Consider the following 24024-nt stretch of genomic DNA (forward strand, 5'->3'; position numbering starts at 1 on the left):
GTGTTGAGGGAAAGTACAAAAGTACCACTAGACACACAGATAGACATTTTAGGTTACAGCTCAGTCTGGCATCATTATAAATGATGTATTTTCAAGCAGTTAGCACTAGTCAATAAGGAATATTATTCAGACACTAAAAAAAAAAAAAAAAAAAAAAACAACGTTTTATTTTATTACCAAAAATTGTCATACATTGATAGCTACCCTACTGATAATTACTGACAATTCAAGTGGTCAAACAAGTGAAAATAATAAATTATACCATATAGTATATAGAAATGAGGAAAAACAAAATGTGTGTAAATGTGTGTTGACAAATATAAACACACATAAATGGAGCAATTCCAAGAGGGTCCTCGCACCTTGGTGTTCGACGGGCCCTAAATATATTAAAACAGACGTCACAATCGTCAAATGTGTTACCGTTTTAAGCAGAACGGAACGCTATGCAAACATACTAGTTTTATATCATTTGATAAGATGCATGGGCATTAATTTGCATTGTTTTAATGTTGTTTAGTTTTTACATAAAACCTACCCTGTTCAGACAGTAATACACAAATATATGTCCAAATTCAAGCATTTTATGCATTTATGCATTATGCTTTTACAGCAGATTTAGTTCACAGACAACTGACAGTCGTGACCTGAATATGATTTTCATTTGCAATAATAAATCCTAAAATTCAGCACTAGTAACTTACTTTTCGCACGTGCAATCAAGCTCTGAGGAATTCACGTTCTTGCCGCATTTTGAGTCAGACTTGCTCTGACCGGATAATTTGAATCAGTTGTTGACTCGAGATGCAATCGGATCAGTCCAATTCATCAATGAATCGTTTGGTGCGATTTCCAAAAATAAAAAGTACACATACTTGAAAAATGTACTTAAGTACAGTAACAAAGTAAAAATATTTTGTTGCATGCTGTCCACCACTTTAAAGTGCCCCTATTATGCTATTTTAAAGGTTGCTAATTTTGTTTTGAAGGTCTTCTACAATAGGTTTACAGGCATTTTTTCATAATATACATTACACATCACCTCATTTCTCAAAAGAGTCTGAAAATGGATCGTTCGAAGATTCAGTCTCTCTAAACCCTGCCTTTCTGAGAGCATACTCTGCTCTGATTGGTCAGACGGCCCAGTCTGTTGTGATTTAAAAAAGCCTATTACCATATCTGAAAAGTGGATTTGCAGCACTGAAAACAGCGTCTTCTTGACATGTCGACAACACGAACCAAACTCTTCCAGGCCTCAGCTACAATTACAGTGTCGTTCGCAGGCAGCCAAGGAAGACCAAAGGCGGGTATAATGCAAATTTGTTACTTCATCACACAGTTATGTAACAGAAAGTAAGACTGGAATTGCTGACGACATATTTCAGCAGTTCAGAATCTATTCTTTCTTACTGGAGACAAAAACTTTTAGCCATTTGTCATGCACTTTGATCTGCAAAACTATGCAGACCTTTTACATTTACAAACAACTATTACACACTGCATGAAAGGTAATATTTGAAAAAGCATAATAGGGCACGTTAATTCTTTTCCCACCACTGACGGAATTTTCCGTCATTTATGACACAACTCTTCCCCAGAATTTTCCGCCAATCCGTTTTCACTTTTAAACAGAGGTGCTATTACGCATCTTCTGAACGTGTACAGAATCTCTGGATCCAAACACAGCCGAAGAAGCAGAAACAAGCGATAGAAGTATTGCGTATGCACATGTCAAATAACGCGATCAATCACCATACATTAAACAGCAAACAGCATCTAAATGAAAACTTCCTAAAGTTACCGAATGAAATGTCGACCCAGTTAGACGTAAAGACTGTTCAAGCTTTTGGGGTGTTGATGGATTCGATCTACTCCATCTATGTTTCGATCACCGTTCTGAATCCGATCCGGATGTAGTCTTTGACAAAAATGCGATTTTCTTCGGTTTTTATTCAAAATTTAGCTTTTTTTAAATTACATTCAAGCGTTGATTGATTGCATGAAGCTAGAATATATATTTGTTGTTTATTTTAAAAAAAGCAGAGGCTCTGTTCTTTCTTTTAATAAATGGCATGTTCATATATTCATACAAAATATTCTGGAGCCATTACATTTTTGTGAAAATGATCAAAAGTGCTTGAGTTGGCTGGCAAACCACTGGTGGCGAAAGAGTTCATAATACTGGATTTTGTTAAGTAATGCTGTCAATTTAACGTGTAGTTATATAAAAAATTTAAACATGACAAAACATTACAACAATTTAGGCTTCAAGTATTACCTTTGTGCTTTTTTTCAGCTGACTACTGTAGATTTAAAGCATGTTTTTGTGGGAACTGTGATACTTTTTTGTCAGGATCCTTTGAATCAAAAGTTAAAAATTCAAAATAAATTTAATTCTAAACGTTTTTACTGTCATTTTTTTTTACCAATTTAATGTGTCCTTACTAAATAAAAGTATTCATTTATTTAAAAAATCTTACTGTCTTCATAATATATGTAGTTATTACTGTATATCTTTTAAATTTGTATTGATATGAAACCACCAAAATATGTTTCCAGGGTTGGAGATTTTTCAGTCAAGAGGTCAATCTGTGAGGCTTAGATCCTGTTTTTGTCAAAAGTAGTTCCTATACATTTTTTAACTTTGCTAAGCAGTGAAAAATAAAAATTCTATGTAAATGCTTGTGCATTTGCATGTATATAAATTCAGCAGAAGTAGTGAAACAACAGTAACATCATTTCAACTGCATGTGATGCTCACTATGCACTGATGTTATAGTTTGGTTGTTTTGCAGTAAATAAACTGTCTGGTCACTGTGGTCCAGTGGATGAGATTCAGTTTCTCTGATGAGCAGATACCCTCGCCTGGGCTCAAAACGCATACACATCCGAGATTTGTTTGATTTTTATGAGCATGATTTCAGAGAAAAATATTCCTGTCCCACGCGTTCCAGGGTGTTGCTATGGTAACAGGTGCTGACTTCATGTGCAGGGAAAAGACGGATCTTTAGCTTCAGACACTCAGCGGCTATTCGGATATAATGCTACACAGCGCCACCTCAGACACACATACTTTTGGTTACGTTCTCAGAGGAGCAGCTTGTTTCAAAGCTTTTAAATGTTGTTGTTTGGGATTGTTTGCTGATGCCTGACCTGTAAGTGTGAGGGACATGTTCAAGTGCAGGGCTTCTCAACTCTGGCCCTCGAGGTGCAGTGTCCTGCAGAGTTTTACTCCAACCCTAATCAAACACACCTGAACAAGCTAAAGGAGGTCTTCAGGATTACTAGAAACTTAGAGGCAGGTGAGTTTGATTAAGGTTGGAGTTAAACTTTGCAGGAAAGGGAATCTCGAAGCCCAGAGTTGAGAATCCCTGTTTTAGTGTCTTAAGTAACGGCTAAGGATGAAGAGAGGTTACAACTCATCGACACAGACAATATTGTGTCTGTGTGTGTGTGTGAGTGTGTGTGTAGTAGTGTGTCTGTAGTAAATTAGAGTTATGCCAGACTATCTCCCACAACCTGCTGTGACTATTTTTCCCCACATCTTCTAACTTATCAATAGTGGGTTTCACATCACAACACACACACACAGTCTAAATCATAATCACCCAAAATCAATTGGCTTGCTACTTCCAGAACTTCTTCTCAATTACAGGCACACATTGTGCTTAGATGTATGGTAGACCACTGCGGCATGGTGTTGAAGCATCTCTGTACCCATACGGTATTTAGATGTCAGATTCATAACAGTTCTTTCAACAGCAGTCAATTACCACAATAAATAATTTTGACTCATCAAGATAAAGGGATAGTTTGCTCAAAAAAAAAAAAAAAAAATTTAGTAAAAAACAACATAAAAGATGTTTGAGAAATGTCTCAATGTGTTTTTCTGTCCATACAATAGAAGTCAATTGTAACCAAAACTGCTTGATTCCCAACATTCTTCAAATATATCATCTTTTGGGTTCGGATTTGGTTTGAAACAACATGAGGGTGAGTGAATGATGGCCGTATTTAATTTTTGGCTGAACTGTCCCTTTAAATGTCACACAGTGCTCTTCAAAAGTTTGGAAACGCCTTAGGCAAATTGGAGTTTAATTGCTTATCATTTTGTGATAACTCTGCATTGATGAGGAACATTGATGAGGAACAACACAAACTATGAAAACATTGTATTAAATACAATTTATAAAGCATCTCTGAACTGTTTTTTAATTGGTCTGTTGGGTACTAACCTTAATTGATTCTAAAAAAATGTATCTAGACTACAGGTGCCAAAGGGCTATTTATTGACATTATTATGTAATCAAAATGAAAGTGTATTAGTGTTATCAAAAGCCCTATATTCGGGACGGGACTAGTTTTCCAGGGGGACGTTAGAGAAATTCATGTTTCATCGACATGATTTTAATCCAGTCCAAATCCGCCAAGTCTGTGTTTTTCCTCATATAATCACTGTAAAAATTCAGGCGCAAATTACCTACTGTTTTTTTTGCCAATCTCAACAGTTCTCTGAGAAATCTAATCTTCTCCGATTGCAAATGTCTGTGATTGCTGATGTTGTATTATTCTAATTCTTTTCCGTGTGTGCACCAATCTTCTGTATGCTTTCATTTCGTTTCAATATGGATGGTATCTGATGAAAAAAAAAAAAAAAAAAATTAATAAATTACAGAGGCCCTAAAGGGACATGGTGAAGAAATAAAATGCACTGTAAAAATTGTTTTGTTTCAACTTAAAACGTAAGCACTTATGCTGCCTTGAAGGGTTAGTTCACCCAAAAATGAAAATTATGTCATTAATGCCCGTAAGACCTCCGTTCATCTTCGGAACACAGTTTAAGATATTTTAGATTTAGTCTGAGAGTTTTCTGTCCCTTCTTTGAAAATGTATGTACGGTATACTGTCCTTGTCCAGAAAGGAAATACAGAGATCATCAAAGTAGTCCATGTGAAGGTTTTAAAAAAACCTTTGCTCTCACACGGATCCACGGAAAAGAAAAAAAATGCTGTATTCTGCTGCTAGGCCATTAAATGGCGATGAAACACTATAGACTAAACACATAATAGGCATGTGCATGACGTCATCGTCTTCAGAGATTCGCGTTTTTGTTGTTTACACGAAGACTTCAAAAACTTGCACTTTGAAATCCGTTTTCAAAAGTTTGCGTTTTCACCTACCCAAAACGCCGTCGTGTAAATGAACGGCCAAAACGCATAAAAATGTTTACATTTTTAGTTGAAAATGGTGTGTAAACAGCCCCTTCAATACACAGTGATGATTAACTAAAACAACGAACAGCTGTGAAAAATGGTGTTAGCGGTGTTGCCAGATTGGAAATATCCAAGTATCGTACCAGAAGCTCAAAATGATCGTATTTGGAAGAAGGAAGCTCAAGGCTTCAGGCTGGGCTCTTTTGCTTTACAAAACAGTTTTCCCTCATTAGGCCTTCTGTTTCTACACTGTGCTGTTTACTTACAGCCCACTGCATATGTGTGAGTGTGAGAGTGTTTGATTTACTTAATATAATCAGGTCTGGCCTGATGGCTCTTGCATAGTCCACTTATGTTCCTGCATCTCTCTTGCAACATCTTTTTGGTGTATGAGTTTTGGGGGTTTGATCATGCAACATAGTTAAACTACTTCCTAACTGTTAGTTGCAGGAATATATTTAATGATTTTGGTTACTTATTGGTTCTTTTTAGTCTAGTGGTTCTTTAATTTGGAGGAAGGAAGAATTAAGATTAAATACAGACTTTGACAAATTAAGATGTCTCTCTTCTCTAGAGACTATGATTATATTTGCCAAGAGACCAAAGTCTGCATTTAATACATTCTATAATGCGTGGTCCGCCTGATACATTTTAAAACAGTGAAAAAAACTTTCAGGATAAAACACAAAGTTCAAAAGAACAGCTTTTATTTTAAATAGAAATATTTTTACATTATAAATGCCACTTTTGATCAATGTAATGCATACTTGCTAAATAAAAGTACTACTAATAAAATATTCTTTAAAAAAAATCTTACTAACCCCAGACTTTTCAAAGGTAGTATATTTGAGTCAAATGTTTATTTCTCCTAAGGAATTTGATAAGAAACATAAGCCCTGGTTGATAGTTAAATGAGACATCCATTATCAGTTATCAAAGAGCAACCCCTGAGCAATGCAGAGTTTCTCTGAGTGTGTTCCTGTGTTAGAGAGAGCAAATAAACTGCACACACACCACCTCCATCTCCATGTGGATTCACCAGAGCTGCTCCCACACACTCCCACATGCACACTGTCATCTCCACTGGTGCAGTGGGATAAAAATGTAATGAAATAATCTGTGTCCATATTAGTTAATTATTCCCAGCTCTCTGGGTGAAACCTGCACACATATCATTTCCAGAACAGACAGCTCTGTTACACAACCTAGTGAGCCGCCTCACTGCCTACATTGGCGGCATTTTAACCATCATGTAACCTCTTAGTTAAAGGGATAGTTGGAAATCCTGTCATCATTTACTTACCTTTATGTCATTCTAAACCTCTATGATATGCCTTCTTCTGTACATCAGAAGTTCTTCAAAATATCTTATTTTGTGTTCCACAGAAAAAAGAAAGTCATACAGGTTTGGAATGAAATGAGGGTGAGTAAATGATGACAGAATTTCCATTTTTGGGTGAACTGTCCCTTTATCTGGTTTGTAATATTCTACATGGGTAGCAATTCTGGGTGCCACACACATACTGTAGCACTCCCACTCTAAATTATTTAACTATTTTAATAGAGACTGGTGTTAACATGTTGCTAATCTAACAGCAGTCTACTCTATAAATAAATGCACCAAAAAAAATGGATAGGAAAATCCTTTTATTATTACCCTAAACCATTTTTCTCAATTCTTTTCAGTATTTATTTAACTTCCACCATCTTGGCCTTTTTTTCCTCTGAGGGCGAGCCAGTTGCTTTGCCAGTATTTGCCAAAAAAAGGTAGACTGCATTATTAATTTAGCTTTTGAAACAGGAGCCTGAAAATGCTGCCTCAATAGGAAGCATGTTGGAACGGAGCAGCACGCTGCCCTTGCGCTGTTGTTGATGTTTCCCAGTGCGTCATTTTGGACATTGCTTATTCTGGCAACATTCACACCTGCTGAGTGAGGCCTTTTAGCTTTCTGCTGTGTGGACCTTTAGTGTTTCACCATATTATATCACATACGCACTGCTCACAAATCTAGCAAAGAATAATGGGTTTATTTGCAGAATTCTCAGATGAGTTTGCTTACATTACATCTGCACTGTTCATACTCCCGACCAGTGATGTCAGGTGTCTTTCTTCTGCCATTAGGAAGGTGTGAAGTACCGATTTCTCTTTCTCTGATTCACTATCTGCTTTTCTTCTGTCATAGGTGGCGTGTGGAACCAAAGACAGCCCAGTGCTGGATTCCCGAAGGACAGCTAGAGATCACAGACCCTTGAGGTGAAGGAGGGTGCATGGATCGCTTAAGGACAAAGACTTCTGCCTACCTCTGGTTGGGAGTGGTCTCCGTGGCAGCAACCTTCCTCTGTGCAGAGGCGCGAGTCACGCCAAGCCCGCCCCCCCTGAACACCACCGCATGCTTCGAGGATACGGGTCGATGCCAACCTGGCATCATCTTACCCATCTGGTACCCCGAGGACCCTTCCATGGGTGACAAGATCGCGAGGGTCATTGTGTACTTCGTGGCAATGATTTACATGTTCCTGGGGGTGTCGATTATTGCAGATCGCTTCATGGCTGCCATTGAGGTAATCACCTCCCAGGAGAAGGAAATCATCATCAAGCGTCCGAATGGTGAGACGACAACTACGACAATCCGTGTGTGGAACGAGACCGTGTCCAACCTCACGCTCATGGCGTTGGGCTCCTCCGCCCCTGAGATCATGCTTTCCGTCATCGAAGTGTGCGGACACGATTTCCATGCCGGTGAACTCGGCCCATCCACCATTGTAGGCAGTGCCGCTTTCAACATGTTTGTGATCATCGGCCTGTGCGTGTCAGTGATCCCGGAGGGGGAGGTCCGGAAGGTGAAACACCTGCGTGTGTTTTTCGTGACGGCGGCATGGAGCGTGTTTGCCTACATCTGGCTCTACATGATCCTGGCCGTCATCTCGCCCAACGTAGTCCAAGTATGGGAAGGGCTTCTCACCTTGGCGTTTTTCCCCATCTGTGTCATTCTGGCGTGGGTTGCTGACCGTCGCCTGCTCTTCTACAAGTTCATGCACAAGAAATATCGCACGGACAAGCATAGAGGCGTCATTATCGAGACGGAGGGTGACCGCTCCAAAGGCATCGAAATGGACGGAAAGATGATGAATTCTCATTTTGTCGATGGAGGAGCTGCTAGTAATTTGATGGGCCTGATTGAGGGCAAGGAGGTGGACGAGTCTCGCAGAGATATGATCCGTATCCTTAAGGACCTGAAGCAGAAACACCCGGAGAAGGAGCTGGACCAGCTAGTGGAGATGGCCAACTATTATGCACTGTCACACCAACAGAAAAGCAGAGCGTTTTATCGTATCCAGGCCACGAGGATGATGACAGGTGCCGGGAACATCCTCAAGAAGCATGTGGCCGAGCAGGCCAAACGCAGCACCAGTGTTCAAGAAGTTCACGTAGAAGAACCTGAGGAGTTTGTGTCCCGTATTGTGTTCGAGCCTGCCATTTACCAGTGTCTAGAGAACTGCGGGGCTGTTCTACTCACGATAATGCGTAAAGGCGGCGACATCGCTAATACAATCTATGTGGATTATAAAACGGAGGACGGCTCGGCGAATGCCGGTGCGGACTATGAGTTCACGGAGGGAACGGTGGTGTTCAAACCTGGTGAAGTTGTCAAGGAAATCGCCGTTGGCATCATCGATGACGACATCTTTGAGGAGGACGAGCATTTCTTCCTGCGGCTCAGTAATGTGCGTGTCCTGGAGACCGAGGATGAGGTGCTGTCGCCCAGTAGCCTGCCGTACCCAAAGGCCTTGTTAGGATTCCCTGCTGTTGCCACAGTTACCATCCTCGATGATGACCACGCAGGCATCTTCACTTTTGAAAGCGAGTCCATGCACGCAAGTGAGAGTGTGGGCATCATGGAAGTGAAAGTGCTGCGGACATCAGGAGCGAGAGGGACAGTCATCATTCCTTTCCGCACAATGGAGGGACTCGCTAAGGGCGGCGGAGAGGACTTTGAGGACGCCTACGGTGAACTAGAGTTCAAAAACGACGAGACCTGGTAAATATGCTTTATTTAATATCAAGCTCAAAGAGACAGGGACCCCAAATAGTATTTGTAGACTTATGGATACATTTTGAAATGCCATTTTTGCACTAGATGTCAAACTGTTATTGCAAAATGTCAAACCAAATGTCATTTGCAAACAGATGATGCCAAAGCTAAATAACTTCACCTTTCTGAGTCAATTTTCAATTACTTTTGCACCAGCTTGTGTAAAAAACTGATGTATGAAGTCACACAGGTGTTATAGAAGAGAAACCACAGGCATAGCTGATCACAATTTCTTGCCAACGTTTGACAACCAGAATGAATTCAAATACTTTTTAGTCTTCATTTTAAACAATACATCTATTGTTTTATTATTTAAAACGCATGAATACTACTTTTTTTGTGAAATGCTTTTGCTTGAAAAGTGTATTTGCATTATATTTAATTCACATAAATGCCTCCATGGTTTGCTCTTTTGTTATGCATTGCAAGGAACATTTTTAAGTGTGGTGTACAGTAAGTGTTCAGATAGTATTTGGGGCCACTGTAAGAATGTAGTGGGATGTAGGATGCATGTAGTTGAGGAGTTGTGAGTTGATGTTTTATGTTTGAGACCAATGAATGTTGAGTTGGTCATGCTGGGTTGTAATGGCTGTAATAGAAGGACATATTTGCCAAAATACTTTTCTTCCTTACTGTTTTCTGTCAACTTTGTAAATGTTTTGTGACTTCCAATATAAGTGATATAAAATATAATCACTTTTACATAAATGCATACATTTTCTCTGTTTTAGCATACACACTCACTCCATTGAGGTTCAGGGAGTGTTTCTGAGATTTCTCTCAGGAATGTTGGTATTTAATTAATCCAGTTCATTCATGTGAGATTTGAAAGAGATCCAGTAATACGGTAACACACAGACCAGATAGAAACACAGAGAGAGAAAGACGTGTGGGGTGCTGGTCCAGATATGCTGCTGGGTATTAATAGTTCAGTAAGAATATTCACAGCATATTCCACATGACACTCCAACCCACCCACGGTCTATATGTAAGAGTATGTGAGGAGCTGACACATGCCCATGGACTTTTTCTTTTCTTTTGAATTAACATCAAGATTTTTGTTTCAAATCTATATTTAAATGTAAGGGAATGTGTACTGTTACTTTATGCCTATGTTTCACCATTTTAATCACTTTTTTTTTCATTTAAAGTGGTCTTGTGGTGAGACCAATGAATTTTTAAACTCCAAATATTGCATGTCTTCCCTGAATTAATATGAGATCATAAAACATGCATCACAATGAATAAAATAGTTTAAATGGAGTATAGCATGTCACATTGCGGGACATGTCAACTTTCCCGAAGTATTTCATGTCAACTACCCATGTGCTGTTAATGGAAGCACGTTTAAAAGTATTACAGTGTTTTAAAACTCACTTAAGTTCTGTTCCTTGTCATTCACATGAGTGTTTCTCATGGCTTGGCATTTTCTTTTAATCATGTTTGGTAATTATACAGAGAATATATGTGTGTTTGTGTGTGTGTGTGTTTGTGTAAGTAAGATTTTTTTTAAAGAAATTAATACTTCTATAATGATCAAATGTTACAGTATAGACATTTACATTGCTATTATTTTGAACTTTCTATTCATCAAAAATACTGTAAAAAATCTATTAAGGTTTTCACTAAATTATTATGAACAACTGTTATCAACATTGATAATAATGATAAAATGTTTCTTGAGCACCAAATCAGCATAATGAAATAATGATAATGAAAGAGTTTTCAGTTTTAAGCAAATGATCTGCAACTTGATTCGACTGACCAAATTTAGGCATGAATGTGTCATTTCTGCCACAGTGTTTTACATACTCCTTAATTATTAAAGATACAAAAAAATGTATTGAAATAAAAATCTTGGGGCGCACAGACAGATTGCTTGTCATTGCAAACTTGTGCAAGTAACAATGCATCCAAACACTGTAAGTGGTATCATGTCTAGAGAGTGACACTTCAGCAGGTGTCGTACCATAAAATGGGATGAAGGTATCGTGACAACCCTAGTACACGAATAGCAGGCACCATTCCTCAGTGACGGTTGAGTCAATGGACTGCTTGCGGAGAGAAAGTTGAGTAAAGACATCTGCATCTATCATAACCAAGCACCTGCCATTGCCAGCAACAGGGTTTAAATCACAGGCACCCTAACCAATGCACTAACTAACTAGATTATATGGAGCTATCCTTCCCTCTGTTCTGCTATAATAGGTCAACAGTCAGCGCACGGTAGATATACACGATCTGTCTCTCTCTCTCTCTCTCTCTCTCTCTCTCTCTCTCTCTCTCTCTCTCTCTCTCTCTCTCTCTCTCTCTCTCTCTCTCTCTCTCTCTCTCTCTCTCTCTCTCTCTCTCTCTCTCTCTCTCTCTCTCTCTCTCTCTCTCTCTCTCTCTCTCCTTTGTAGTAGGTTTCTGGAGTTTTATGTCACAGTGACCCCTTTTCACTGACCATTAACCCTTTGGAGTTAGAGACAGAAGATGAGAGACAAGGAGAGAAAGATATTTAGAGAAAAAATGTAACCGTCTTTTTATATCATCTCTTTTTTTTACTGTGTATACGGCATTGTGTGAGTTTTAGATCGTGTACATATTGAGAGTGTGTACATAGTATTTATGTGAAAATATGTAGTATGCGTGAGTTTGTTTATGAGTGTGTATGTGGTCCTGGAAAACCCTACATTTTTGGGCAGGGCCGGAAATACTAAATATTGTGACATAGGCAAAATAAATTTTTGGCCCCCCCCCCAAACACTACAAACAAGACACTCTTCTCTGCTCCTCAAATACATAAAACATTAGCCTCTCTAAATAATGTTTCTTGAGTAAAGAAAACACTGTACTTGTTCAATCTTAACTTACGTTTGCATCGCAAACAAGCAGAGATGGTCTAAAATAAGCAGCACTTTATTCAAGATTGAGGCGGGTGGACTTAAAAGGTTTTACTTAATTAGGGGTGTAAATCGGACAGTTTATCACGATACGATATCGTTTCTCTCAGCCAGCGATACGATATTTGCCGATACCTCAAAAAATTCTGCGATACGATTACGATTCGATTCAGGGCTATATCGATTGATTTATCGATATTTAGATATTATGTGCCAAGTTTACACAACCAGTTACATTTTTATTAACTCACAAATGCAACCAAAATATATAACATAAACGTTTAATTAAACTCTTAATTGCACACCCTCTCCCATTTGGGACATTTACAACAGAAAAGTTCATTTGCAAAAACAGATAACTCAGTTCTTGTTCATATTCATAAATCATGTTTTTTTTTTTTTTTTTTTTTGTGCATTCCAAGTAATGTTTTAGCATTAGAGTGAACTATTTTTTTTTAAATCTGTTAATAAACAGATTTTTAGAATTAGAGTGAACTAATCATAATAATAATTAAAATATTATTATAAATATTATTTCCTCCTCATTGTATTTGGGTGGAGATGTGACCATTATAGGCAGATTCCTAAAATGCCTATAAATTACATAAATCCGGCCCTGGTTGTGGGGACCAAATGTCTAAGTAATAGTAAGTAATAATGTTTAAGGATAGTAATACCAGACATCTTTGACCTTGTTGGGACATTTTTCTGGTCCACATGAGGAAAACGGCTTATGATGGGTTTTTTGTTTTGTTTTGTTTTTTGAAAATGTAAAAATGCTGAAAGTTATCTGTGATGGGTAGGTTTAGGGTTAGGGGATAGAAAACAGTTTGTACAGTATAAAAATAATTATGTCTATGGGAAGTCCCCATAAAACGTGGAAACCCAATGAGTGTGTGCGTATGTGTTTGTGTGTGTGTGTGAGTGAGTGAGTGAGTGAGTGTCTGTGTGTATGTGTGTGTGTCGGGGTTCTCCTTCTCGGCTGGTGCTTGTTATATTCCCATGATGCTGCAGCACGATGCACCAGAATACACCAGGAACCAATTCTCTCTCTTCTCTCTCTCTCTCTTTCTTTCTCTTTCAAGTATTTTTATTTCAGATCAACAGGACTCACTTTCTGTCCCAGTTTTATCGGCTTTAATTTATTATACCACTTATGTTGGTTGGTAGTAATGCAGTTTTTGTGAGTGGAAAGCTTTATTTGAGTTAATTAATAATTGGCTAAGATTTGAGATTTGTTGTTGTAGTGTTGAAATGCAAGTTACTATATGACTAAGTTTAGAAACTAGTTAGTAGCTTGTAGTCTGGTTAAATTACTAGTTGTAATTTTAGACACTGTAGTTTATGAATTTGCTGTAAATATAGTCACTTGGAGTTAAGTATTTTATTATTTTGTATAATTCACATGATTATGATTATTCGTTACTATTTAGATTTTTTTTTAAAATAAAGAATATATAAAATTATAGTCAGTGGAATTAGTTGCTCTGACTATAGTCACTGGAGTTTGTGTGTTAGTAGCTTTAATTATTGTGCATGTAGTTCAGTCAGCATTTGGTCGAAGGATGAGAGGAAAGCAACAGTAGAAAGAGGATCTGTATCATTAGCCTTCTCCTCTGATTCTTCTCTGCCCTGGTTTTCTGTCTCTCGCCTCCCTTTGGGCTTTTTAAAAATATATATATATATATATATATATATAAATCTGCAGTTATAGCAGAGCTCCACAGTGTAATGAATCATTTAGATAAAGTAAACATTATTAATTCTTTATGATTAAATAATAGGTGCTTCTTCTAGAGAATATGTTTTGGTTTCTTCATAGAACACAAACATGTTTAGGCAAATATATCAGGAGTAGTTCTGCCATTATGAAGCATAATAAGCAGAGAGTCTCCTGTCGTGAGGTCTTTGCAGGCGTTTGGCTAATTGGTCATTGTGTAAAGTTAAAAAGATGTTCATCATGTTTAATGTACCGATTTTGTTTCCTGCCTATACTTTGCCTAGTTACTTGCACTTAACAATAATAAGTCAACACAGGTCATAAAAGCTGCACAGCCCAGTCATGAAGCATTCAAGAATTGTTTTTAACTGACCACCATAATTCTGTAGTGTGGTCCAAGCCGTCTGACACAGTTGAGGGAAATAAATGCAAAACATTGTACTGCCAAGTATCTAAGATCATATAGAGGGACTGTGCTTGTGTCTGTGTAAATCTGAGTTCACTTCACTCTTGTTTTACTACATTCACTCGAACATCAGCTCGAACATCTTAGTGACTCCTGTGAATGGAAAAATTCCTTGTGACCGAGAGTGAGAGAGCAGATGAGGAGAGCAGCTTGAATAATGGATTGAACAGCAAAGAGGATGAATATATGATGTACATCATAAATAAATTTGGATTTCAAGGAATTCTTCATCCAAAAGTGAAAGTTCTGTCTTCATTTACACCCATATGTCGATCCAGACCCCTATGACTCTCCTTTTTCAGTTTTGTGTAAGTAACAGACTGAAATTTAAGTATCAGTATTTTTATCAGTATTGGCAATTTTGACCTTTGATTGTACTTGTTAAAAGAAGATAAGTGGTATTGTCCATGCCTAATATTCTGCCCAGGAGGAGCTGCATGGTGGCAATGTTGTGTGTGTATGTTTGTGTGTTTTTCTTCAGGGCTCCAATTTAATATGCAGTAGTGTTAATTCAGTTTGATCCTAGCACACTTTGCTCATCTCTCTCTCTCTTGAGCCCTGTCGGACAGGACCAGTTTTCCCTGAGGAGGTTAGCTATTTTTGTGTTTTGTAGACATACTTTGTGATTTCAATCCTATCAAAACGAATCTGTTTTTCTCACAACCTTGGTAAAGAGGAAATTACCAACTATTCTTGGGCTAACGTGGTGGTCCTCTGAGAAATCCAATTCCGTTTTGGACAGGAATGTCACTGATTGAGGTTGATATTGAGATTCGTTCTTTCACTACCCATCTAATTTATTTTGACTTTAGTTGAATACTGTAACTAAAGCTAGACGTCTCAAATTATTATGGATCTACAAGTACTTTTCTAGGGTGAAATATCAGGCGGTGGTTAAGTACGTCTCCAACTAAAATAGGAAATTAAATCAACTAAAAAAAAGTAAATTAATCAAGGAGAGTCTGAGCATGCTGCTCAGAACAGAAACTCATGATCCTCAACTTAATTAGTTCTTTCTCTTTATTATGCACTACTGCAATGTTACGCAAACTGTTTTCTATTTGAATATATTTTAATCATGTGGTGGTATTCATGTGGGGGTATTCATGAATTTTCATTCATTTAAATCATCCTACTGATGATTTGGTGCTCAAGAAACATTTCTAGAAAACAGTTGCCTGTGGCAGTATTTGTGATTTTTTTTTCAAGATTTCGTTGATGAATAGAAAATTCAAAAGAACATCATTTATTTGATATAGAAATATTTGATATCAATGTAAAGGTCTTCACTGTCAATTTTGATCAATCGAATGCATCCTTGCTGAATAAAAGTATTAATTTCTTTAAAACAAAATCATACTCACCCCAAACTATAGATAGTGTATATATAGTGCTGTTTACAGTTGTTGTTGGCTTTAACCTGGGTCACAGTCAAAGCTGAAGTATGCGACACACATTCATCAGCGAGTTTCATTGACATTGTGACCACTGAGCCGTTATACACAGAAAGAGACGGTGGATCCCCTTTGGAATCTCAAGACAGTTCGACTGAACACTGGCAGTAACATTACAGACAGGGATCGATCAATGAAATGATTACAGCACTCTCCACTGTGAATCAAAATCCTATCCGTAAGAAGAACCCTCTACAGCCATTTTCCGCAGAGGAATTGCTGATTAAAGACATTGCGAACAAACACACTGCGACTACAGTATTAGCATTGCATTGATCAAACCAGTGGTGCACTGGGTCTAAAGATCCAGTCTCAGCAGCACAAAGCTCAATTCTGCTGTAATTCTGGTTCTGATGTTATTAGACACGAGTCAGGTATCTCCCTCTCCATCCCATAAGTAGTTCCCATGGTGATGGCCACCTGTAGGCAGGGTTCAAAATGAACTTTCTGTCACACCAGACAGTGTTAGACCATAGATATTTTTTAAAATACAAAGAAAATTATAACATTCAGAAAAATTATATATATATATTTATATATTATGTATTTGACAGAGTCTCTTATGCTCACCAAGGCTGCATTTATTTGATCAAAAATACAGTAATATTGTGAAATATTAGTAGAATTTAAAATTTAAATATAGTTAAATAATTGTTTTATTCCTGTGATGGCAAAGCTGAATTTTCAGCATCATTACTTCAGTCTTCAGTGTCACACGATCCTTCAGAAATCAGTATGCTAATGATTTGCTGCTCAGAAAGCATTTCTTATTATTATCAATGTTGAAAACAGATGTGCTGCTGGATATTTTTGTGGAAACTGTGATCCACATTTATTTTCAGCATTCTTTAATTAAAGTTCAAAAGAACAGCATTTGTTTGAAATGTAATAAATTGAATGAAAATGAATGAATATATCATTTATATATTTAAACTTTAGGCAAAAATGTATTTGTTTTTGTTGTTGGTGTCCGCTTTTTTATTTGAATCTTATATGCTTATTTTTAGTATATATTATCACTACAATCAATTTAAACAATGTATCATGCAGTTCCAGCCGCAGGAGAGCAACCATTTTATTTGCTTGCCAAAACCAATTTTAACTTGAATTTGGCACTTAGCGAGTGTTAATTCGGACCCTGGCGGTAGGTTGCAGGTTAATCAGAGGGTAATAGCGCAGCCCCTCACAGTTGAGTACAGAAGTGGCCCCATCTGAATCTCAGCGACACGCTAGTAGCTAGCTAAGCATGTTATTAGCGCCACTAGCGCTGACCACCCTGGGCTGTAGGTTCCGGTCTATTGTTAATAGCCGCCAGTGGAGTCTTGCCTGAGGTTAGCTCCAGGAAACAACACTAACAAGAGTAAGTTATCTTGTATAGACATTTTCACACACAATCATATTGAGTGTGTTAGCATACCGAATCCAGAAAGTATCCTGGAAGGCTGGAGTGTGTATGTGTGTGGAGCCAGAGCTTTGCTCCTTTTCAGCTGAAGAAAGCTGTGTCTCCTTGGCAACCACAGAGAGCACGAGCTCGCAGGCATGTGCGTGAACACAGTGTGTGTTTGTGTTTGCGTTGAGTCAAATTAGTCTGTGAACGTGTATCCCTGGTTGTGTGTGTATTTGCCCATCAGTGCAGACATGCATGCTCTCGCACACACACACACACACACACACACACACACACACACAGCTTTGTTTTTGTGATATATGAGGACATTCCATAGGCGTAATGACTTTTATACTGGACAAACTGTATATTCTATCCCCCTACACTGCCCCTATCCCTAAACCTACCCATCACAGGAGACATGCTGCATTTTTACATTTAAAAAAAAACATTGTTTTTTATGTTTTTTAAGCTATTTGAAATATGAGGACTCATGCAATGTCCTCATATATCACGTGTAAGTTGTAATACCAGTGTAATATGCATGTCATTATACACATTTGTGTCCTCATATATCACAAAAACAAACACACACACACACACACACACACACACACACACACACACACACACACACACACACACCCTTTTCACTGCAGGGTTTATTTTTAGCACGTGTCTCTTATATAATCAGGGTGACACTGGGGAGAACATAGACTCTCTCCCTCTCCTTCCTCCTCACTCTTGGTTTGGATATCTGTGTGTGTTGTACGCAGATGAGACAGAGGTTTTCTTAGTTGCATATTTCTGGTGCAGTAATGATGCTCGAGAGTGTCTCTGTGCCTGCAGGTCTGAATTACTCAATATAGACGAAAAGATACTGCATAAATAAAACCAATATGCCTGGAACACCTCACAGTCACACGACACTACGCCATTCACACACAGGGCGCATGGGAGAGGAAGTCTATATGCACGTTTATATTAGTTTTTAATTAAATTGGTGTCCGTCAATCATTTCAGGGCCTAATGATATTCCACTTTATACCAGTGTTGTTATTGTTAACTAAAACTATTAAAATAGTGTTTTGTTAATTGAAATAAAGCCGAAATAAAATCTAAAAAATTTAATATTAAATGAAAAACTTTAACGTTAAAGCAACACCAAGTAACTTTTCCTCTGCGGTCGCCCTACAGTTTGGAAGCGGAATTGTCCATTACTGCTGTCGTAAATAATTTAGCCTACCGCATCCTACTGTCGCACACGCACGCACGCACGCACGCACATGCTCTCTGTTTATCCAGCACCGGCTTTGAAATCATGATGACAATTCAAAAGCTACCCGGCTGCTATATCTTACATGAAGTTGTAGTCTACTGTCGAGTACGCTCCACCTATCGGCAATTGTAACGCTTGCCGTAAAGCAAGTCAAATTTGTAGTTTTCTTATGTCTTATTCGGACTACAGAAACGCGACCCGATCTGGCAATCTTACATAGCGTGGATATATCAGATAAAGGACCGCAAAGCGGTGGCATAAGTGCATTTCACCATGTCACGACTTGATGAACCACTGAAACGATTTTGAAAACATTATTTTAAGGTAAAAAATCTTACTTAGTGTTGCTTTAATACTTTTTTTTGCCTTGGCAACTATCGGAAATAGTTTAAATTGAAGTACTAGTTTTAAAGCTGAAATATATATATATATTTAAAGCTAAATAGAAATATAAAAAATCACATAAGAAAATTTCTAAAATGAAAACTGAAAATGTAAAAAATAAAAGCTAATTCAATTAATAAATACTTTAATGGTATATAAATAATATAATCACACTGCTTCATGGCACTGTGCATTCAAACACACTTTCTTAGGGTATGTTTACTCATCAACGATACACTAACAACGGAAAAGTGTGCGTTTTCAGGCCCAAAAAAAGGTGTTGTGTAAATGAAGCTGTTGTGTTTTCCATTTTTAGTTGAAAACGGTGTCGTGTAAATGGCCCCTTAGACTTGACTGTAAATCAATGGGAAAGTTGTTACCCGTATGGTCTGTCTCCTATGTTTTCATTGCGTTTTTGGTTTAGTCCTGTGACCTAGTTTAATTAGTTAAAGGAGGGAGAAGAACGGACCCAACAGAAAACAGCATGGCCTCACCTGCTGTACTGATGTTATGCCTCGAGCAGGAGCAGTAAAGCGTCAACGAGTGCACAAAGGCTCGGTGTGGGTTCTCGGGGCACATTCGCAGAGTTCGTCGAGTGAGTGCTGGTGTGCAACGAGTCCCAGTTCACTGTCTGCCCCGCTGAGGAAGAACTCACCCGCCCCGCTCCGACTCCAGAGCCGCCAGAGACCAGCCATCCACCACCGATGGAGTTGCCTGTGCCCACTGCAGACTGTAGAGACCAGCCCGCCGCGATGGACGAGCCCAAACCAGAGAGGAGGTCGGAAGGAGTCATCGCCGCGGAGCCCAACCACAGCTAGAGTCTGACCAGGTGCGTGAGCCGGCAACACTGTTTGTCGTGGAGGGAGTTTTAGTGCAGTTCGATGGGATGGAGGGGAGCCATTATGGACTCTGGAAGGTATTTAGAGGAGCTTAAAGACATTTTTGAGGTTAACCTAAGGGGCTTTTTGGAGAGATTATTCCCAGTCTCCTTGTATCTCCAGCGCCCCCTGTTTCTCTAGCATCTCCTGGATCTCCAGCAGTGTTTCCTCTAGGATTTTTTCCAGCCGTGGTGGCAGGCCCATATCCCAGGTGTTTAAACCTCCCCTAAGCATTATAACATGAAAGGCGCCAAGAAGAGCGGCAAAGCGATTATACTCATCCCGTGCGCAGAATGATGCACTTGAAGCAACGCGAAGTCACAGCGTGCAGCGCTTCCGCTTCGCATTGAAAAGTTCAAAGCACAAAGCGAAGAGATTATATCTATCTATGCTTAATGTATTATATCTATGCAACAGTTTATTGAGCCTTTTCTTTTAACGGTTTTAAATTTCATTTAACTTACTAGAACAATTAAGTTATTGCTAAATTGCATGAAGAACAATTCTGCTCTCTACTCTAGTGCTGTAGCAACAGACACCCGGGAGAAAGGAATATGTTTTAGAAAGCGCTATAAACTCCAGCAAGATAAAGTAATTTTATGCAAACTATAGACCTTTATCTACAAATAAAGTATAATAATGGGATCATTGATCTTGAAGAGAGTGTCGTCGTGTTACTGTCGTAACCGAATGCGACGCGCTGTTTGAATGCTGAATGGAGAATGACTGAGGAGAGATGAGTTTCCATTAACTTTAACTTAATGACTTAAATATACATTTTTACCTCACATTATGCTATTGAATGACTTTAGAAGTCTTGGAATATAGTGCGAAAACTTTATGGTGCTTTACAATGCTTTGTATGCCTTTAGTGGGGCTTAACAATAACACATACAATATCGGACCGAGAAGCTGCAGCCGTGGCGGGATGATTTTAGGATGTGTGGCGGCCGCCACGGCAGAATGAATGTAGCGGAAACACTGTCCAGAGCCCCCTGTCTCTCCAAAATGCCCGCCCAGCCTCCCTCTCCCACCTCCTCAATCAGCCAGTTCCTCAGCCCCGCCTCCACTGATGTCCTTCAGTCCCTCTGCAGCTCCCACATGCTGTGAAGACCTGCCCAGTGTCTTCAGGCCACCAGCTCCATACAGCACATCGGCTCCACCCTGGCTTCTCCCTCCCTCTGCTCCACCGGAAACCATTGGCCATACAGCTTCTCCGGGCTCCCTCGTCCCTCCGGCTGCGCCTTCGTCCTCGATCCCACCGGCTCAGCCTCTGTCCTCTGGTTCACTGGTTCCACCTTGGACTCTCGCTGCCGTGGCTCCACCTCGGTCTCCAGGGCCACCGGTTTCGCGTGGGCTCATCGGCCTGTCCTCTCCACCTGTGTCTCCCTCTTCAACAGCTGCATCTCTGTCGGTCGTCCCCAGGGCACCTTCCATCAAGTCGGCACCATGGCTGCTCCTGCCTTCGAATCCGTCCTGGGGCCTCGTCCTGGCTGGTCCCTGGCTGAACATCTGGCTCCTCCTGCTCCTGCTCCTGGCTCCACACTGGCTCCTCCCACCATCCACTCCTCCATGGACTGTTTTTGTTTTTTTGACCCACGCCCTCCTCCAGAGCCCCCTCCCTCCTTCCTTTTTTGGACTATTTACAGCACGAGGACGTGCCTTTTTGGGATGGGGCGTACTGTTACATGTATGGTCTGTCTCCTTTGTTTTCATTGTGTTTTTGGTTTAGTCCTGTCATTCATCTGTACCCTGTTAATTTACTAATTAAGTTCCTTTGTTTGCTCTGTATACTTAAACCCTCAGTTCTCCCTTAGTCTCTGTCCATTCATGTCAATGTTTGATTTTCTCCTGCGTTTCTCCTGGTTCCCGAGTGTTTGTGTTTAAAGTCTGTTTCCCGGAATTATTATTTACATTTTTACATAAAATTGGGTAAAAAAAGAAAGAAAATAACGCTAGCCATAGTGTCATATTTTTAAAACTTTTTTCCCACTCTTTCTTCCCTCATCCATAATGTTCTTTCTCATTTTTTTTATTTTCTCCATTTGTTCCCACTTTCTTCTTTCTCCCTCTCTGCAGATATGCTTACCTGAGAAATTTAACCTCACCTCTTTTTGAACACAATATTTTCAGTTGAACCTTTGATTAGTCGGTTCAGGTGTGTTTGATTAGAGACTGCATTAAGCTCTGCTGAGAAGGATCTCTATGCCTGAGGTTTTGATTTCTTCGAATGAATTAATTAGGAAATTGGAACACAAAGCTTCCCTAGCTTTCTAGATTGAGAATCAGTATATGGTGGACATGAATTCGGGCACTGGTAAGGACAATAAGGACACTGGCTCACGACACCGATGACTCTATTTCCGGCGACGTGACAATGTCAACATCACTACTGGTATTTATGAACAGCAGCCGAACTGATATCTTTCTTACATTATTTTCTAATGTTATTTTAAAGTACATGTGATAAATATTTTGCTTGTTACATAAACAAGCATTGTTTGCAAATTAATTAAAAATGTTAGTAAGATTATGTTCATTACCTGCCTAGCGATATATGTTTATTTTGAAATATAATTAAATATTGGTTTGTATTTTATAAAACATTTATCGCGTGTCTAGGGATTTGACTCACATGATTTATGTTGCGCTCTTCAGAACTTCCGTTAAGGGAACATAGTGAGCATTGATGCTCCCTGGCTTTCACTCTGCATTGTGGGACTTTTTTAGGGAGCGAACATTTCAGTGCACTGGTAGGATTTTGCAATTGAGACAGGCTTTAAAATGGCCGACTTCCTGATCAGTGAGGGCACTCTGAACCAAGGTTATTATTATAGTTTTGCATTTTTTTGTTTTTCATTTATGTTGAAATTGCTAGTTTATTTCAGTTTACGATAATGTTTTTTTGACCAATAGTTTTAGTCTTAGTTTCAGTTTTCGTTTACAAAAATAACCTTGCTCTGAACTAGGGAGCTGATTGAGATGCACCCAAAATGTCCTACCGCTTATTGTGGGCACACAGCTGTTTAGGGCACAAGTTCTCATTAACATGAACACGATTTTATCATTTGTCGCTGTATCAGGCTTAGTTAAGCATCAAGTAAAGCTTTGTTCAGACAGGAGTATGTTTTTTTTGAAGTACGCAACTAAAATCCATTCATTCAATGTTTTGTAGTCTGAAAAGCAAAAAAATTATGAATTCTAATTTTTGCAGATCCACCCCACATCTAAATCTGGTTTGTAGTATGAAAAATGAAAAAAATATTTTTAAAATAATAAAAGTTAAAATAGTTTTTATGTTGTTCAGGACACATCATGCACAATGTTTACAGATGTGCCGGAATTCATTGATTTTTACTCGCATGAGGCATTCACTATCTATAAACGATGACTGAGTGAACAAGTAAGCGGTCTTGAACAGGATATGCATGAACCTAAATGTATGTTCCTTAATCGATCCGCACATGACGAGATGAATAGACTTGAATGGAGGTTTTTCGTCTTTTCTTTCCAATTTGACAACTACTACATTGCCTCTTGGCTTTGTGCTGAAGTGTAAGTCATCTAATGTAAACATACCAGACATTGGCTACAGTTTTTGATCCAGTTCCCTATCAAGGCTACGGAACTTCGACATTACGAATGTCGTATATGGGAACTCCTCTCCTCCTTCACTTCCGCTGAAATCTTTTAGGCTAACGCCAGCAGAGCTGGCCAATTGACGCAAATATGCAAATACTGAATATGCAGTATAAATACAATGCAGCGTCAATTCCTTCTTTAGAATCTCTCTCTTCACGCTCAAATCGTGTGCTAGAAAGCTGATACTCCAATATCGAACTCAAGGATTTTTTCGCTGTCGTTGAAGGTGCGCTGGAGATACGTATACTGTCTCCAGCATCCGATGGCGACCATCTGCAACCTGTGCTCGGGCCCCATCGTGCCCCCAGACACGCACCTGTTCTGCGTCGCGTGCATGGGGCTGGCCCATGCTGAATCAGCCCTCACGGATAGAGGGTCCTGCGACCTCTGTGCAGACATGTCTCTCCGAGCCCTCAAAGCTAGGCGAGAGGAGGCTCGCGCAGCAGCGGGGATTGGGCCTGCTGCCGCCACTGAGCCGCTGGCAGGCCCCCCACACAACCGCGGGATCGAGGTTCGTCCCCCAGTGAGTTTCCCCGACCCCGTTTTTCTACCCCCTCGCGAGGTCGCGGACTTCGTGTCCTTCGGGGCGAGCGAGGAGTGCGACTCTATGTCTCTATCGGCC

The 24024-nt window shown here is 39.3% G+C and overlaps 1 protein-coding gene across 3 annotated transcripts in view; it reads left to right on the top strand.

Moving 5' to 3' along the window:
* Positions 1-24024, top strand: part of slc8a3 (solute carrier family 8 member 3) — a 66774-nt gene that overhangs the window by 5053 nt on the left and 37697 nt on the right. For all 3 annotated transcript variants that reach the window (XM_056254938.1, XM_056254939.1, XM_056254940.1), the window contains exon 2: positions 7397-9253. In XM_056254938.1, coding sequence (XP_056110913.1) covers positions 7482-9253 — 1772 coding nt within the window. In that variant the 5' untranslated portion in view covers positions 7397-7481. The remainder of the gene's footprint in view (positions 1-7396; positions 9254-24024) is intronic.

Source organism: Rhinichthys klamathensis, unplaced genomic scaffold, assembly GCF_029890125.1.
Source record: "Rhinichthys klamathensis goyatoka isolate OS25496 unplaced genomic scaffold, OSU_Roscu_1.1 h1tg000115l_1, whole genome shotgun sequence".
In the NCBI taxonomy this organism is placed as follows: domain Eukaryota; kingdom Metazoa; phylum Chordata; class Actinopteri; order Cypriniformes; family Leuciscidae; genus Rhinichthys; species Rhinichthys klamathensis.